Here is a 17,295-nt window from a genome sequence, read left to right as displayed (position 1 = left end):
GACAAATATAGTCCATATTCGAACCTGATCTATATCTGGTAGATATATTACGATGTGTAAAGTATGGACCAAATCGGTCACTCCCATCACGAGTTATCGTGCTCAAAATTTTTCCAAACATTTTTGAACTTTTGTGGGGGAGGTACCTGAAGGAGTGGACCGATATGGCTTATCTTCGAACTTAAACTAAGTTTGCACAAAGTATTACGAAGGCCACATTTTGGACCGAATCGGCAGATCCGTTCGAGAGTTATTTTGCGCTCCAACCACTACACACGGGGTCATAGGGGTTTTTTGTAACTTTCAGGCTATTTTCTCAGGAAGTATGGACTTGCCCCTGATGAAACTTATACCGTCGTATGAGGGGCAATGAATACAAGTTGCTACAACAAAAATCAAAGCGATTCGAGAGCAGGTCCTAAACTGAATTTTTCAGACAGACAGGCGGACGGACGGACATTGCTAAATCTACTCCAAACTGTCTGAAACAATGACCATTATTATGCACATAACATTAAAATTATTCTAGGCGATTTTAATTGGAAAGGGGAATATCTTTGGCCCAACAGTCAGGAAACAAGACAATGGTGTGAGGCTGATAAACTTTGCAGTGGCAAAAACATGGTAGTTAGCAGTGTCAGATTTAAGCATCACAACATTCATAAGGGCATCTGGCTGTTACCAGACCAAAAAAATAAATCAAATTGATCACATTATGATAGATGGAAGATAAAAGCAAACATAAACTCGGATCACCACCTTGTTGCAGCATCCGATTAAACGTTGCAAATAAAGTATGAAAACACAACACTGAAGTTGGACATCGGCAAGGGGTAGTTTACACTATACGTAAATGTCATATGACACGAAATAAAAATATTCCATATCTACCCACGGAGGCAATGTGGAAACGTAGTTTTTTACATTTTTGCTGGTGTGGACGCACAGAGTAAATGGCGTAAGGAAATTCTCCAATATTGCACATATTAGCGAATATACAACGATGGGAAATTTCATTTCATACATATGACATTTACATATAGTGTAAACTACCCCTAAGCTACAATCCCCACAGATATAATAATAATAATTGTTCCACAAACATCCCAGGCGGGACAGGGGAGACTTCTCTCATATCAATGAGTGCACCCCGATTCATATTAGCTCAATGATATGGGATCTACTGTTTATCGCCGAGTCCGAACGGCGTGTCTAAGACACCACTTGTAGAGAAGTTTTACATGGCTGAAATACTCAGAAAACGTCGCCAACACTACTGAGGGGTATTTTGCCACCGTTGAAAAGTGTTTGATGTTGACTGGCCGGGGAATCGAACCCACGACCTTAAGCGTGCAAGGCGGGCGTGCATACCATTGCACCACGGTGGTACCCACAGATAGCCACATCATTTTCCACTCAACTGGCCCAACTGCTCAATTAAAGCTCTCCTCGTCCCGATAACATATCAGCACAATGGCAAAATATTGCCCACTCCAGGCAAACAGCTGCAAAATCCATACTTGGATACCAGAGACCTCCACCAAGGAACTCATGGTATGTCGTGCTGCTACCGAAGAGAAAAATGCGGCATACAGAGCTAATCTACAATCAGTTGAAACGGGTAGCGCAAGAGAGAGGTATCGGGAGAAAAGGAGAAATGTCTTTTCGAGGAAAAAGAGAGAAATGGAAATGCGGGAGTATGAAACAATCGAGATGTACAAGAGCCAGAATGAAGTCCAAAAATTCTACCAAAGTGTAAATCATGGCTTTGTTACAGACATATCCTCCTGTAGAAACCAGACATGTAATTTTGTATAGATACAGATAGTGTGCTTAGGATATGGAAAGAGCCCTTGCTGAACTATTCAATACTATCATAGATAACGAAGATGCCACAGATCCAATCATAGAAGATGGTATTGGATGTATACCACAGGAACCGATGGTTTACCAGCCGAGCTCTTTAAAACCGGAGTCGACACACTGATAAGGTGTATGCATCAGCTGATTAGCACAATCTGCCAGGAAGAAAGCGTACCCTGTGTCTCGCCTTGGACAGCCCCTTAGGTTCAAATGTAGTCCAAACCATGTCTGAATTTGGTATCCCCGAAAAATTCACTCGGCTTTGTAAGTTTCTCAGTTAAAATAGGAAAGAACCTCTCCGAACAGTTCAGTACCCAAGGAGGTTTCAGACAAGGAGGCAGCCATAAGTGTGACCTATTCAACATTTTGCTGGAAAAGGTTATACGAGATGCAAAGGTCAAAAGAAATGACACAATTTATACTGTGGCTATTGGTGTTACTTGCTTATGCTGATGATTTAGACATCATGGGACGATTAGTAAGGGGTGTACCTGATACCTTTAAGGTTTGAAGGAGAATCTGCTAAAGTGGGATCTGGCAGTAAACGATGACAATACCAAGTTGATGGTATCGACGCGCAATGCGTCCATAGAACTCGGACTAACTGTGAATGTTTTCGCCTATAATTTTGAGGTACCCCCATAAGCACAGCAGACAATATCTGTTGTGAAATAAGAAGAAGAGTAGTGCTGGCTAACAGATGCAACTTTGGCTTAAGTAAGCAGTTTAATACAAAGTCACATCTCGTCAAACAAAGAGCTAATGTATGGTTCCGAAACCTGCTTATTTGCACAGGCAGATAAGGCAGTGCTTGGTGTGTTTGCCTAGGCCATGTCATAAGAATGAGCAATGATGAACTCGCTAAAAAGGCATATAAACACGGCCCGCATGATACACACAGAACTGGAAGGTCAAGACTTCGATGGACGATATGTTGGAGTAAGTTCTACACTAAACATGACATGGCACGTGTCCACTTCAAACCCGAACACGACCATTAAAAAAACTCGAGCAAGCACGAAACATGTTGTACACGCGTGACCCGAATTCTATAGAACAGATTTAACAGGAAGTCCGCAATAAAACAAGGCACGACATGTTAACACTATAAATAGTGTCTTTAAAAGAACAATTGTTGAGAGCGGGCTCCATATTTAAGGAAGCATGCTGTAATACAGGGACGTAGCCAGAAATATATCACGAGATCAAATCGGGCACCCAACAAATGTCTAAAATTTTGGACAACCGCAAGCACTACCTGTGTAAAACGATGTCTTCATAGCTCTTAAACTGACCTTAAGCAAACATTTTGGAGCTTTTGTGAGGGAGGTACCGGAAGGATTGATATAGGTCTCTTTCAAACTTTATATGAGTTTGGAATAAATATTACGATGTGCAAAGTTTTGACAGAACTTCGTACTCCCTTCAAGAGTTATAGGGCTCTCCAGTCATTTGACTGTAGGATTTTTAAGCGCTTAAAATCTAAAAACGTTCGAGCATCTTCCTTAGTTAGAATATTTCACAAAGCAGATATCTGTAGATAGAAGAAGGTATATATAACAGCTTTCTAACATTTGTTCGCCAGAGTAGGTTTACAAATTATTTCTATTTTAATTGTAACAACATCTTTAATAAATTATCGTTTTTAATTTGCTTTCTATTTCTGTTTCTAATTACAGATTATCGGATAATTGGCCCGCAACTGAATGTTACAAATAGCGATAGACGTAAATGCCTAACATGTGCTGATGATGCCCTACTGTCATCAACTTATCTTCGACAAATAGCAGATATTATTCCAAGTGGAGAGTTGTGTACAAATATTGGAAATTTTTGAGATTGAAATACAAAGATTCACAAAAGCAAATAAATATAACAACAACAAACAAACCCAATCACCCCTCCTCCTCCAACATTTATGCAGCATATTTGAGGAAGTCATTATAAAACAAGGCAAAATCGTGGCAGCAATTAGCACATCATTTAATAATCTATGGTCCCATAGATAGGTGGAGGTAAAGACAACTCGTGGGTTGAGGAGGCAAGACGTCCTCGGCAAATTAGTGATTGCAACATCAGTGATTCGATTGGATTGAATGGTTGGTTGGTTGCAAGGAGGTGGTTATGACGTGTGGTCAAATTTACACCACAACTAAAGAGAGGGCATAAGAAGAAGAAGATCAGCAGCATACACCAACATTCCTACTGTTGTTGTAGTTGCTGTAGAATTGAGACAGAAAACGACAGACGTTGGCCGTCATCGTGATAATTGTACCTGATAATTGCCATAAATTGTGTTAGAATTGCTGTGTGGCTGCTGTCGTCCGTCTATCTATCATTTAAAACGGCAAATTTCTCATTGTCCCCAAAACAATTTGACAACAACAACAACTACAAACCAACACATAAGACCGTCGGCAGCGAATACCATCATCTGCACTAATTACCCTCAAAATTCAGACAAACAACAGCAACAAAGTGACCACCCTCCTACCACCACCACCGCCGCCATCTTTGCTGCCATTGATTGGTCCCTCATCCATGAAAATGTTTCCCTATGATGCCGGCTTGAGATGATATTTGTTGCAGAAATCGTCAAGCTCAAGGTCAAGGCTGGTCGAAGCTTTTAAAGTTTACAAAAACAAAGGGGCTGCCGTTTAAGCTAAGCTAAGCTATTTTTCTTCACACAAAAATCCCTCAAAATATTCTTTTCTCTTGAAACAGAGGAGACTAGTTTAAGGTCAGAAGACACACGCACACACCGAAAGACGGACAGACACTATGATGCTAAACAATGAGGCAGATCACAAAAATGAAGATTCTGAGCCATGTCTACCACCACCCACCAGCTGCCAGAAACCACAAATAGTAGCCACAACAAATGACACGACAAACACATCACCCCCACCACCACCAACAACAATAACGCACTCCACAACACTACCCTTACCCGCGGTCACATCGAAAAAGAAGAAACCTCGAAAAAACTCACACGATCTACTACTCGAAACTCTAGACATCATCTTATCCTGCTTCGTTGTGGCACCCTGTGTCATTGCCTATTGGCGCGGCACATGGGAACTGATCGGTGTCCTGCTGTTTCCCCATAACACACCCTTATCCGCCCTATGCTCATTTCTAATCGGCGGCGTTGGACATTTTGTATTCACACTGTCACAGCGATTTTTTGTCGATCACGTACATCCCGACAAACATCGCCTCACCTATTATGTAATCTCACGTTGTTACACCTTTGTGTTCGGCATTGTCTGTGTGAATATGTGGCGAGGGTCATGGGTGCTGTGCGATTGGTTAACCAGTGCCAGTTCATTGATAATAATTGCTGTCGTAACCTCGGTGGCTATACTGTTTTTAATTGCCACACGAACTGTACGGAATTTGGGAGCTGCCCCCTATTCAGTGATTATGGATCATAAGAGTGATTATTTCGAGGTGGAGACAATGTTTAAGATATCGGTAAGTGAAGAAGGAAGGATTGTAAAGTAGTCATCTACTGATAGAAGGCCTCGTAAAGGGGTATATCGATGGAGTCTTCTACTGATAGAAGACTTCACAGAGAGATCTTCTACTGATAGGATATAGAAGACCTCCTAAAGGTGTCTTCCGTAGACAAAGGATCTTCTAGCGACATGTTGTATAGAAAGAACACCTCCGGCGAAGACCACCTAAATATGTAGATAGAAAACCTCCTAAAGAGATCCCCGACAGATAGAAGACTTCCAAAAGCGGTTTTCCAGAATTAGAAAAGCTCTAAAAGGGGTCCCTTAGAGTTAGAAGACCTCCGCAAGAGGACTTCTAGAGTTAGATGACCTACGAAAGGGTCTTCTAGAGGTTGATGACCTCCGAAGGGGGTCTTCTGTGATAGAAGACTCCTAAAAGGATTTTCTAGAGTTATAAAACCTCCGAAAGTGGTCTAATAATGAAATAAAACTTCCGAAAGGGGTTTTCTAGACTTGGGAAACATCAGAAAAGGTCTTATAGAGTTAAAAGACTTTCGAAAGGGGTATTCCAGAATTTTAAAACCTCCGGAAGAGGTTCTCAAGCGTAAAAATACCTCAGAGAGGGGTTTCTAGAGTTAGAATACCTCTTAAAGGAGTCTTCTAGAATTAAGAAACATCCGAAAGGGGTCTTACAGAGTTAGAAGACCTCCGAAAGAGGTGTTCTAGAATTAGATGGCCTCCGAAAGGAGTTTTCCAATTAGATGACTTCCGAAGGGGGTGTTATAGAGTTAGACGACCTCCAAAAAGGGTCTTCTAGAATTATATGGCCTCCGAAAGGGGTTTCCCAGTTAGATGACTTCCGAAGGCGGTGTTATAGAGTTAGAAGACCTCCAGAAACCTCCGAAAGTGGTCTAATAATGATATAAAACTTCCGAAAGGGGTTTTCTAGACTTGGGAAACATCAGAAAAGGTCTTATAGAGTTAAAAGACTTTCGAAAGGGGTATTCCAGAATTTTAAAACCTCCGGAAGAGGTTCTCAAGCGTAAAAATACCTCAGAGAGGGGTTTCTAGAGTTAGAATACCTCTTAAAGGAGTCTTCTAGAATTAAGAAACATCCGAAAGGGGTCTTATAGAGTTAGAAGACCTCCGAAAGAGGTGTTCTAGAATTAGATGGCCTCCGAAAGGAGTTTTCCAATTAGATGACTTCCGAAGGGGGTGTTATAGAGTTAGACGACCTCCAAAAAGGGTCTTCTAGAATTATATGGCCTCCGAAAGGGGTTTCCCAGTTAGATGACTTCCGAAGGCGGTGTTATAGACGTAAAAATATCTCCGAGAGGGTCTTCTAGAGTTAGAAGACCTCTTAAAGGAGTCTTCTAGAATTAGGAAACCTCCGAAAGGGGTTTTATAGAGTTAGCTGAAATCCGAAATGGGTCTCCCCAAAGTTAGAAGACCTCCGAAAGAGGACTTCTAGAGTTAGATGTCCTCCGAATCCGACCTTATAGAGTTAGAAGACCTCCGAAAGAGATCCTCAAACGTAAAAATACCTCCAAGAGGGTCTTCTAGAGTTAGAAGACCTCTGAAAGCAGTCTTCTGGAATTAGGAAACCTCCGAAAGGTGTCTTATAGAGTTAGACGACCTCCGAATGAGGACTTCTAGAGTTAGATGTCCTCCAAAAGGGTTCTTCTAGAGTTAGATGACCTCCGAAACGGGTCTTCTAAAGTGAGAAGACTCCGAAACGGGTTTTCTAGACTTATACGACCTCCGAAAGGGGTCTTCTAGACTAAGAAAACATGAGAAAGGGTCTTATAGAGTTAAACAACCTTGGAAAGGGTCTTCCAGAATTTCAAATCCTCCGAAAGAGGTCCTCAAAGGTAAAAATACCTCCGAGGGTCTTCTAAAGTTAGGAGAACTCCGAAAAGAATCCTTCAGAGATAGAAAAAGTCCTGAAGGGGTCTTCTAGAGTTAAAAGACATCCTATAAAGGTCTTCTAAAGATAGAAGACGTCCTAAAGGGGTCTTCTGGGTTAAGAAAATCACCGAAAGGTGTCTTTTAGAGTTAGAAGACCTCCGAAAAAGGTTTGACATAGGTGACTTCTGCAGTTAGATGACCTCTGATCATCTACAAGGGTCATCAAATATAGAAGACATCCTATGGATGTCTTCTGCAGATAGAAGACCTCGGAAAGGGGTCTTCTAGAGTTAGAAGACCTCCGAAAGAAATATTCTAGGGTTCAAAAAACTTCTAGGACGATTATTTACAGCTGGTAGACCTCCGAAAGTAGTTTTTTAGAGTTATAAAACTTCGGCAAGGGTTGATTTAGAGTTAAAAACCTCCGAAAGGCGTATTCCAGAGTTAGAAGAACTCTGAAAATGGGTGTTTAGGGTTCAAAACCTCCGAAAAGTGTCTTTCAGAGTAAGAAGACCTGCGAAATGGGTCTTATAGTGTTACTACACCTCCGAAAGGGGTCTTCCAGAGTTAGGATACCTCTGGAAGAGGTATTATAGAAGACCCTTTGAAGGGGTCTTATAGAGTTAGTCTTCTTATTTTAGAAGACACACGAGAGGGGTATTTTAGACTTAGAAAACCTCGTAAAGATGCCTTCTTGAGTTAGAAGACCTAAGAAAAGGGTCTTCCAGATTATGAAAACCTATCAATCTAGAGTTAGAAGACCTCCGAGAGTGTTTTCTAGAGTTAACAAAACTTCGAGGGGATCTTATAGGGTTAGAAAACCTACAAAAAGGGTCTCTTAATATTTCGAAAAGAATCTTTTATAGTTTGAAGACCTCTTAAAGGGGACTGCTTGAGTTAGAAGATCTCCGATAGGAGTCTTCTAAAATTAGGAATCCTCCGAAGGGGGTCTTATAGAGTTACAACACATCCGATAAAGGTCTTCCAGAGTTAGATGACCTCTGAAATGGGTCTTCAAGAGTAAAAAAGCCTCCGAAAGAGATATTATAGGTTAGAAGATATCCGAATATTTCATCTATAGTTAGAAATCCTCCGAAAGGGATCTTATAGAGTTAGAAGACTCTCGAAAAGGGTTTTATGTAGTTAGAAAAGCTCCTTATAGAGGCCTTATAGAGTTAGAAAATCTCTGAGTTGTCAAATATAGAAAGAAGAACTCATAGAGAGGATTTCATAGATAGAAGACTTCATAAATGGTGTATTCTATTCAAATAAGGCCTCTTAAAGTGGTCTTCTATAGAAAGAAGATTTCACTGCAATTCTAATTAATTTTGTTTTGCCTTTTCTCTACAGGGTTTCCAACAACCCGGCTTGTATGTCATGGATACATTATTTTCGATATTTGTTATTGGTACCCTGGTGGTAATAGCATGGAGAGGTTTATGGGGCATCATGGATTTAACGGTATTTCCAGGTGAAAAAGCCAAATCAGCATGGTCATCATTGGTAAGTTGAAGAATTTAGCAGCATAGTGGCATACCTTGAGCTAATCTCTGACTCACTCTCCTTCCCAGATTATGGGTTATGTTACAGTGGGTTTTACATTTATCCTTCATCCCTTTGTGCGTTGGGTGTGCAAACGCATCGATGGCATCTTCAAGTTGATATTTTGCGATATTTATTATTTTGCCGAATTCTTCGGAGCTGTCAATGCATGGCGTGGCATTTGGAATCTATTGGATGTGTATGTTTATCCCGGTAAGTATGGCGGCAGAGAGTGGTGAAGTCCTTTCGATTTAACCCCACCATTCTTTTTTGCAGATAATCTCATTCTGAGCTACTGGTTAACGCACGTCATTCCCTTTTTGATTTTGGCTGCCCTGAAATGTTCCAATTCGATATTGGTGCGTGGTGTATATTTGGATGCTGACGGGGTGGGTGGTGAATGTGTCGATATACCCATACACTATGTGCGCCTACATTTTGAACGGGAGCGGAAGAAACGCTCCTCCGGCTTTGGGTATGGCCACCACACCAAACCAACGACGAATCTTTTAGTTAAGACACCTAACGATAAGAGTGCCCAAAGAGTTCTAATTGAAAAACCCATGAAATCTGAGATTAAAATCCAATCCGGTATGGATGCTGCCACGCAATTGGTTTGAAACGCTCTAAATTGCACTGACTAACCAACCAACCAACCCTGTGCCGCCTCCACATTCTCATCATTGTAGAAAGAAAGTATCTCTTCAGCACTTCTCAACATTTCCCACAAACTACATTCCACTTACAACAACAACACTATTACTCATAAGAGATTATGGAAAAGAACCACCAGCAACAACAACGATTCCCTAGACTACATTCCGCATTTTTTGTATTAGACCTTATTATCCTGAAAAACTATATCTCTCCCCCTCTCTCTCTTTGATAAGACAAAAAATTCACAAAAAAATACTTAAAGTTTTTTGTAATTGTTGTTTTAGATTTGTTGTTTAATATTAAGTTAATTATTTTTATTTGTTATCGATAATTATTGCTATTATTATTAAATAATACTGTTGTTATTAAACAAAAACAAACAAAAAAAAACAAATTGTAAAATTGTACAAATCTTTCGTTTTTAAGTAGCAAAAGTTCCAAACGATCAAAAATCCTAAGAAAAATGACAATAAAAATGATATTGAAAAGTTTTAAACAAGTTGAAGTTGTTGTTCTTCGAAAAAATACCCCCTGTTTATGTATTTCGAAACGAAAATGTGTGCGCTTGAAACACACCCAAACTTTAGTTTTGGAAATATTATTTCCTTTGCCTTTGCTTCAAAGCAAAAACAAATTTGAAAAACACACTCAAATTTGGTAGTTTTCCTTACGTATTCATTTTCTTATCGACATACATAAACAGGTCCATAGTTTCTAGCCCTAGGCTGCATCTAAATAGGCTTTATTATTTACGTTTGTTGTATTTCCATGGTCTTTGATCTATAGAGTGCCTGTTTCTGTCAATAAAAGACCACTTTAAGAAGTGTTTTATCTTCAATCTATGGAAGACCCCGTTGTGATCAGTAGTAAACCCTTCATAAAGTCTTTCATCAATACTTATACTTAGCTGGCCCATTACAGAACATTTGTTCCATAGGCCGAACTAAGAAAAGATCTCCATTTCTCTCTATTTGCTGCTTCGCACTATGGAATACCTCGCCTTTTCATCACTTCATCTACTTGTTTGCGCCATCTATTCCTTGGCCTGCCAATTCTGCGTGCACCGCCAAGCGGTCCGTATTTATACGCCTTTTTAGCGGGTTCATCTTCGCCCATTCTTATGATATGGCCTAGCCAGCCAACGCAATCGCTTCATCTCGATACGTTTAACTATATTCATGTCGTTGTACAGCAGATACAGCTCGCGGTTCATGCGACGTCGATATTCACCGTCAACGCAGATTGATCCGTAGATCTTTCGAAGAATTTTTCTCTCAAACACACCAAGCACTGTCATTTCTGCTTGCGCAAGTACTCAGGCTTCGGAGCCATACATCAGCACGGGTGGTATCAGTGTTTTGAAGAGCGTTATTTTTGTTTGACGAGATGTGGCTTGGTTTTTAAACCGCTTACTTAAGCCAAAGTAGCATCTGTTAGCCAATACAAGTCTTCTTTTTATTTCACAACTGATGTCGTTAGTTGTGTTTACGGCGGTGCCGAGGTAGACGAAGTCTTTTACTACCTCAAAATGATAGGAACCAACTTCCACAGTTGGTCCGAGCCGAATGGACGCATTGTGCGTCGACACTATTAACTTTGTCTTCTCACCGTTTACCGCCAGACTAAAGTGGGTCTAGCGGTAAACGGTGATGTCCACGATGTCTATATCATCAGCAAAAGCAAGTAACATGTGGCTATTGGTGTAGATTGTGCCACTTCTTTTGACGTTTGCCTCTCGTATAACATTTTCCAGCAGGATGTTGAAGAGATCACGCGAAAGGCTGTCTCCTTGTCTTCGGAGAGGTTCTTTCCTAGTTTTACTGAGGACCTCGTGTCAGTTAAAGTCAGTTTACAAAGCCGGAATCATTTTACAAGCCAAATTCAGACATGGCTTGGAATACCTTTGAACGTAGCGGGCTGTCGAAGGCTGCTTTATAATCGATCTGCATCTCTTGGGTCTTCTCCAGGATTTGCCGCAGGGTAAATATCTGGTCAATGGTGGACTTGCAAGGTCTAAAGCGGCATTGGTATGGTCCAATTATCTCGTTGGCCATAGGCTTTAGTCGTTCGCACAATATCCCTGACACGATCTTGTGGGCAATAAGGAGTAGACTTATTCCACTATAGTTAGAGCATACATTCTTATCTCCCTTCTTGTGGACGGGGCACAGGATACTCAGATTCCAATCGTCGGGTACTCGTTCTTCCTGCCAGATGGTGCTAACTAGCTGATGAGTACACCTTATTAGCGTTTCGCCTCCGGTTTTGAACTGCTCGGCTGGTAAGACATCGGCTCCTGCTGCCTTATTATTCTTCAGCCGATTTATTGCTGTATTTACCTCATCTTGGCTGGGCGGTATACATTCAATACCATCTTCTGGGATTGGGTCTGTGGTATCTTCGTCGTCTTCGCTGCTATTGGATACCAACTGTTTTGAAAAGTGTTCTTTCCATACCCTGAGCACACTATCTGTATCAGTTACTAAATTACCTTGCTGGTCTCTACAGGAGGATGTGCCTGTACCAAAGCCATCAGTTTGATGCTTTACTCTTTGGTAGAATTTTCGGACTTCATTCTGGTTCCTGTACATCTCGATTTTTTCACACTCCCGCTTTTCGATCTCTCTCTTTTTCCTGCGGAAAAGACGTTTCTTCTCTCTCCTTTTCAACCGATATCTCTATCGTGCGCTACGCGTTGCTACAGATTGTAAAGTATCCCTATCTGCCGCATTTTTCTCTTCGGTAGCAGCACGACACTCCTGGTCATACCATGGATTCCTTGATGGAGGTCTCTGGTATCCAAGTATGCGCTGATATTTTATCGGGATGAGGAGCGATTTGATTAAGCAATTGGGCCAGTTGAGTATAATATGCTGTGGCTATCTGTTGTGTTTGCAGCCTATCGATGTCCAACTTCCGCGTTGTGCCTGTTCGTGCTTTATTTGCAACGTTTAGACGGGTACGTACCTTTGCTGGAACAAAGTAGTGGTCCGAGTCTAAGTCAATAGAAAAAGTTTTTTATATATAGAATTTATCTTAGGATTTGTTCTTTAAAAGGTATTCCTTCCACTGAGGACCCCTTGATGAGACTTTATAACCACAGAAGATCCCCTTGTATTTAAATACCATCACTGTTAGAGATGTTTACCTGGGAGGTTATATACTTATAAAACACCTTATATACTTATAAAACACCTTCTATACATTTAAAATACCCCAATGGAAAGCATCTACGCACAGGACGAATACCCCTCTACCTATAGAATAAGAATACCCTTTTTAGTGACATTACACCTACAAACAACCCCGTTAGGGATTTACAGAAGTCTGCTTTAGGTGTTCTTCAGTAAGATTTCTATCTCTAAAGATCCATTTCGAAGGACTTCTATCTGTAGATGACACATTTCGGATACATTCTAACCGTGGAAGACCCTCTGTCTTCGATTTCTAGATCTTTTATCTCTTAAACACCCCTTTCGTAGGTCTTTTATCTCTAGAAGAACTCTTTTGGAGATCTCGTAGGGCGAGATTCGAACATACATTCGGAGAGGGAGGTCCACCTCATCAGGGTAAGCTGAAATTTATAAGGAAGTTCGAGAGAACTTACCCACGTGAATTTCATCGCGAACTCCAGGTGGAAAGGATCTTCCTCCCGAATAAAGTAGTAGAGCCAACTAAGCCAACTGCCTCTGGCAAATGTGCTGAGCCGAACTCCGTCCCGAAGCCTAACCCGAGCCGAAAGGTAAACATTGTCTTCTGGTGGAACGATGCCCACAGCATAAATCTGTGAAACGCGTTCGTTCCTCCGAGGGTCCACAGCCTTCACCTAAAAAGACGATGACTTCTCAGCTGGTTGAACCATCAACCTCGTATGCGGCAGCCGTTGAACGTACAACCAAGGAGAAGCAACTGAGTACGGAAAAGTCATCCACCTCCTCTGGAAAAGTTAGCTCCGAGGCGCACGGTCAAGGACGCAAGAAGCCATACGTAAGACCGGCCACAGTCAAGTGACAATCATCGACAGAGCTGACCCTAATGTGAGAATCAGCGACAGTCACTGGTTGTTATTTGAAATCGGTCTTCGGTCTAACATAGTATCTGGACCGGAAGATCAGGAGGATCGTCAGTTTGGCAGCGCCTTCTTGCGAAAGGGTGTCAAGGTGATTAACTGTCTGAACTGTCTGAAAAGAAAACTATATTTCCTCGTTCGGACAGTGGATAACTTTGGTGCACTTCGGATCTGATCTTGCGGCGGTCTCCTTATCTAATATTCCGTCCAGGAAAATTCTCTGAGCCTGGGTTCCCCCACCTACTGTGGACAAAGAACTCTTGCTGAGGATGTTAAGATTGCAAAATCCCAACCTCGCTACATCGGGCTGGACTGTTATCAGTCTAGCACCCTGTAACGAGGACGGTGGGATGCTTACAAGAGTGGCGGTTGACCCCCCTGGGGAGTTATATGTCAGAGAACGTGAAGGAAAACTGAATTGCGGTTCAGGATTGGTTCGGTTTCGACTGAATCCACCCCACTGAACTCAGTAAGATTAGGGAAGCGGCAAAGGCTGCGCATCTTGCAGATTAATCTGCATCACTTCAAATCCGCAGCCGCTGAATCACTCTTGTCCCTCCCGACCTCTGAAGTAGACATTGTCTTAGTCCAGGAGTCTTATATCTATAAGAATAAGGTTTCAGGGCTAAGCAATGCCAATTTCGACATCTTCGCCCCGTCCGAGGGTGACAACGTGAGAACTTGTATAGTAAGTAACAAGTAAAAAGTCGTTAAGTTCGGCCGGGCCGCACTTTTTATACCCTCCACCATAAAATAGTCTTAATTAAAAAGGAATAATTAGGATCCTTTCACAATTTTAGGTGGAACAACTTTTCGACAATGGATAGACTCCTACTGCCTCCCACTATTGCTTAAATTACACTGTGAACACAAATGTTGGGGCAGAGATTATTCCTTTTGGAGGTGAAAGCCCTTGGTGTGTGTATATTAAAAACCCCGATGGACAGATGCGCCGTGAGTCGATCTTCCGCGTTATGGCGTGATGAAGTTTTTGCAAGAGACCCTGTAAGCCATCATGAATTAGCATTATATCTTTGTTTGTTGTTTTTGTAGAGCACTTAAGCAACAGTGAACAAAGATATAACGCTAATTCCTGATGGCCTCCAGGGTCTCTAACAAAAATTTCATCACGCCATAACGCGAAAGTTCGACTCACGGCGGATCTGTCCTTCGGGGTTCATAATATACTCACCAAAGCCTTTCTTCCCCAAGAGGATTTTTCCGTGCCCCAGACTTTCACCTCCATTTTGTTGCACAGTGTTATCTAATCTAATCTAAAAAAATGTGTTAAGCTAGGTGAAAGGTACCAACTACGGGGCTATATCAAAGAGTCAACCTATCTTTAAAATTTTTGGCGGAAAAGTTTTATAGCTGCAGGGAACTTCAAGAGTCAAATTGAGGGAAGTTTCATCGAAACAATGGAGACCCTCAAACATGGACCCATGTTGACGAATTTTAGTGAAGAAATTTCGTGACCACTGAAAATTCCCGAAAATCGGGAGGTACAGTTACGAGTATATGGGGGGATATACCGAAACATGGACCTATATTGACGATTATTTTTGAATAGACAAAATTGTAGCTAAAATTCTCAAAATACCGATCATTACAGCTAGTTCAGTTAAAAATTTCAGCTAAAATTCTCAAAATACCGAAAATCGGGAGATACCGTTATATGGGGGCTATACCAAAACACGGATCTATGTTGACGATGTTTGGTGGAGATGTTTCATGACCACTGAGAACTTCAAATGGCAAATTACAGCTAGTTCGGTTAAAAATTGTAGATAAAATCCTCAAAATACCGAAAATCGGGAGGTACCGATATATGGGGGCTATACCAAAACATGGACCTATGTTGACGATGTTTCATGACCACTGAGAACTTCAAATGTCAAATTACATCTAGTTCGGTTAAAAATTGCAACTAAAATGCTCAAAATACCGAAAATCGGGAGGTACGGTTATAAGGGGGCCATACCAAAACATGGACCTATGTTGACGATGTTTGGTGGAGATTTTTCATGACAACTGAGAACCTCAAATGTCAAATTGCAGATAGTTCGGTTACAAATTGTGGCTAAAATTCTCAAAATACCGAAAATCGGGAGGTACCGTTATATGGGGGCTATACCAAAACATGGACCCATGTTGACGATGTTTGGTGGAGATATTTCATGACCACTGAGAACCTCAAATGGCAAATTACAGCTAGTTCAGTTAAAAATTGTAGCTAAAATTCTCAAAATACCGAAAATCGGGAGGTACCGATATATGGGGGCTATACCAAAACATGGACCTATGCCCATATCCTTTGGGATATGAGGCGAAGAACGTCAAAATACCTCAAATCCGGAGGTACCGTTATATGGGGGCTATACGAAAGAGTGGACCGATATAGCCCATCTTCGAACTTGACCTGCCTATGGAAAAAATACTTTCGGGTGCAAAATTTCAGCACTCTATCTCAATTATTGCGGACGCTAGAGTGATTACAACAGACGGACAGACGGACAGACAGACGGACATGGCTAGATCGTCTTAGAATTTTATCCTGATCAAGAATATATATACTTTATAGGGTCGCAATTGATTAGTTCGATGTGTTACAAACGGAATGACAAACTTAATATACCCTCCATACTATGGTGGAGGGTATAAAAAGAACATAAATCTAATATTTCTATCTAATTACAGCAACGTGACATGTGCACGGTCAGGCTGGAGCATGGTACGGGGATGGCCACGCTACTGTCATCCGTATACATGCCTTATGAGGAGCCGGACCCATCAAACCTGGATGTCCGACGATTGCTCGATGATATGATGGGTTCCTGCAATGTGGTCCTAGGATGCGACACAAACGCTCACCATATTCAATGGGACAGCAAGGACACCAACAAAATGGGTGAGTCTATATTTGATTTTATTTCATTAGAACTTTTAAAATTAGGGATAGAGAATGTTCCTTCTCGGATCATATGAAGATATTTTTCGAGGTCTTTTTGACGGAAGTCGCCAAACTCCTTATATGAGCCCGGGAAGAACAAACTGGGATAAATACACGGAATTAACGAGTTCTCAACTGACTCTTAATATTAATATAGAAACAGCTAAGGAACTTAATGGGACTGTAAATAATCTTACAGACGTTCTTCTCCGTTGCCATAAGGGATCCTGTCCACTAACCTATGCTTGAGAGAAATCTCAGCCGGTGTGGTGGAACAAGGAACTTGGCGAGCTTAGAAAAACCACCAGCCGCTTGTGTAACAGGTCGCATGAGACTAAACTCGACATTGATTGGGACTCCTACAAGATGAGTTTAGTCTCATGCGACCTGTTATACAGGCGCCTAGTGGTTTTTCTAAGCTCGAACCCACTTCCCAGGCTGTAAGGATGGGGACACCGTCAACAGTGAGTGTGACGACTTCCAAATTCAAGAGGCTGTGGATTTGGATCTCATTGGCAAGGTGGTTAGCATAAATAAGATTAAATGGGCTGTCAACACTTTCAAGCCATATAAGTCACCTGGACCTGATGGTATAACGCCGGCGATGCTTCAATTTGCATCAAATCCTGGAGGAAATCTATATAAATCACTCTGCACCAAAGGACTACAGACCCTTTCTCCTTAAGACTCTCAAACGACTGATCGATCTGGAGATAAGGAGTCTCTCTAAGCAACTCACAGCACGCCTATATCAAAGGCAAATCTGTGGAGTCTTCTTTGCATGAGGTGTTAGGTTTTATTGAGAGGAACATGGAAAACTCAAACTTTCCTTGGCTGCCTTTCTA

At 41.5% G+C, this 17,295-nt stretch overlaps 1 protein-coding gene across 5 annotated transcripts in view; it reads left to right on the top strand.

The window, feature by feature from the left end:
- Positions 1-9,930, top strand: part of fusl (transmembrane protein fuseless) — a 53,370-nt gene extending 43,440 nt beyond the window's left edge. For all 5 annotated transcript variants that reach the window (XM_073971500.1, XM_073971501.1, XM_073971498.1 and 2 more), the window contains 4 exons: positions 3,543-5,340; positions 8,583-8,735; positions 8,804-8,987; positions 9,051-9,930. In XM_073971500.1, coding sequence (XP_073827601.1) covers positions 4,645-5,340; positions 8,583-8,735; positions 8,804-8,987; positions 9,051-9,394 — 1,377 coding nt within the window. In that variant the 5' untranslated portion in view covers positions 3,543-4,644 and the 3' untranslated portion in view covers positions 9,395-9,930. The remainder of the gene's footprint in view (positions 1-3,542; positions 5,341-8,582; positions 8,736-8,803; positions 8,988-9,050) is intronic.
- The last annotated feature ends 7,365 nt before the right edge of the window (positions 9,931-17,295 follow it).

This window comes from Musca autumnalis, unplaced genomic scaffold (genome assembly GCF_047663935.1).
Source record: "Musca autumnalis isolate F117 unplaced genomic scaffold, ASM4766393v1 scaffold_2, whole genome shotgun sequence".
In the NCBI taxonomy this organism is placed as follows: Eukaryota; Metazoa; Arthropoda; class Insecta; order Diptera; family Muscidae; genus Musca; species Musca autumnalis.
The sequence above is the reverse complement of the archived record's forward strand: the minus strand, read 5'-3'. Positions and strand labels throughout refer to the sequence as shown.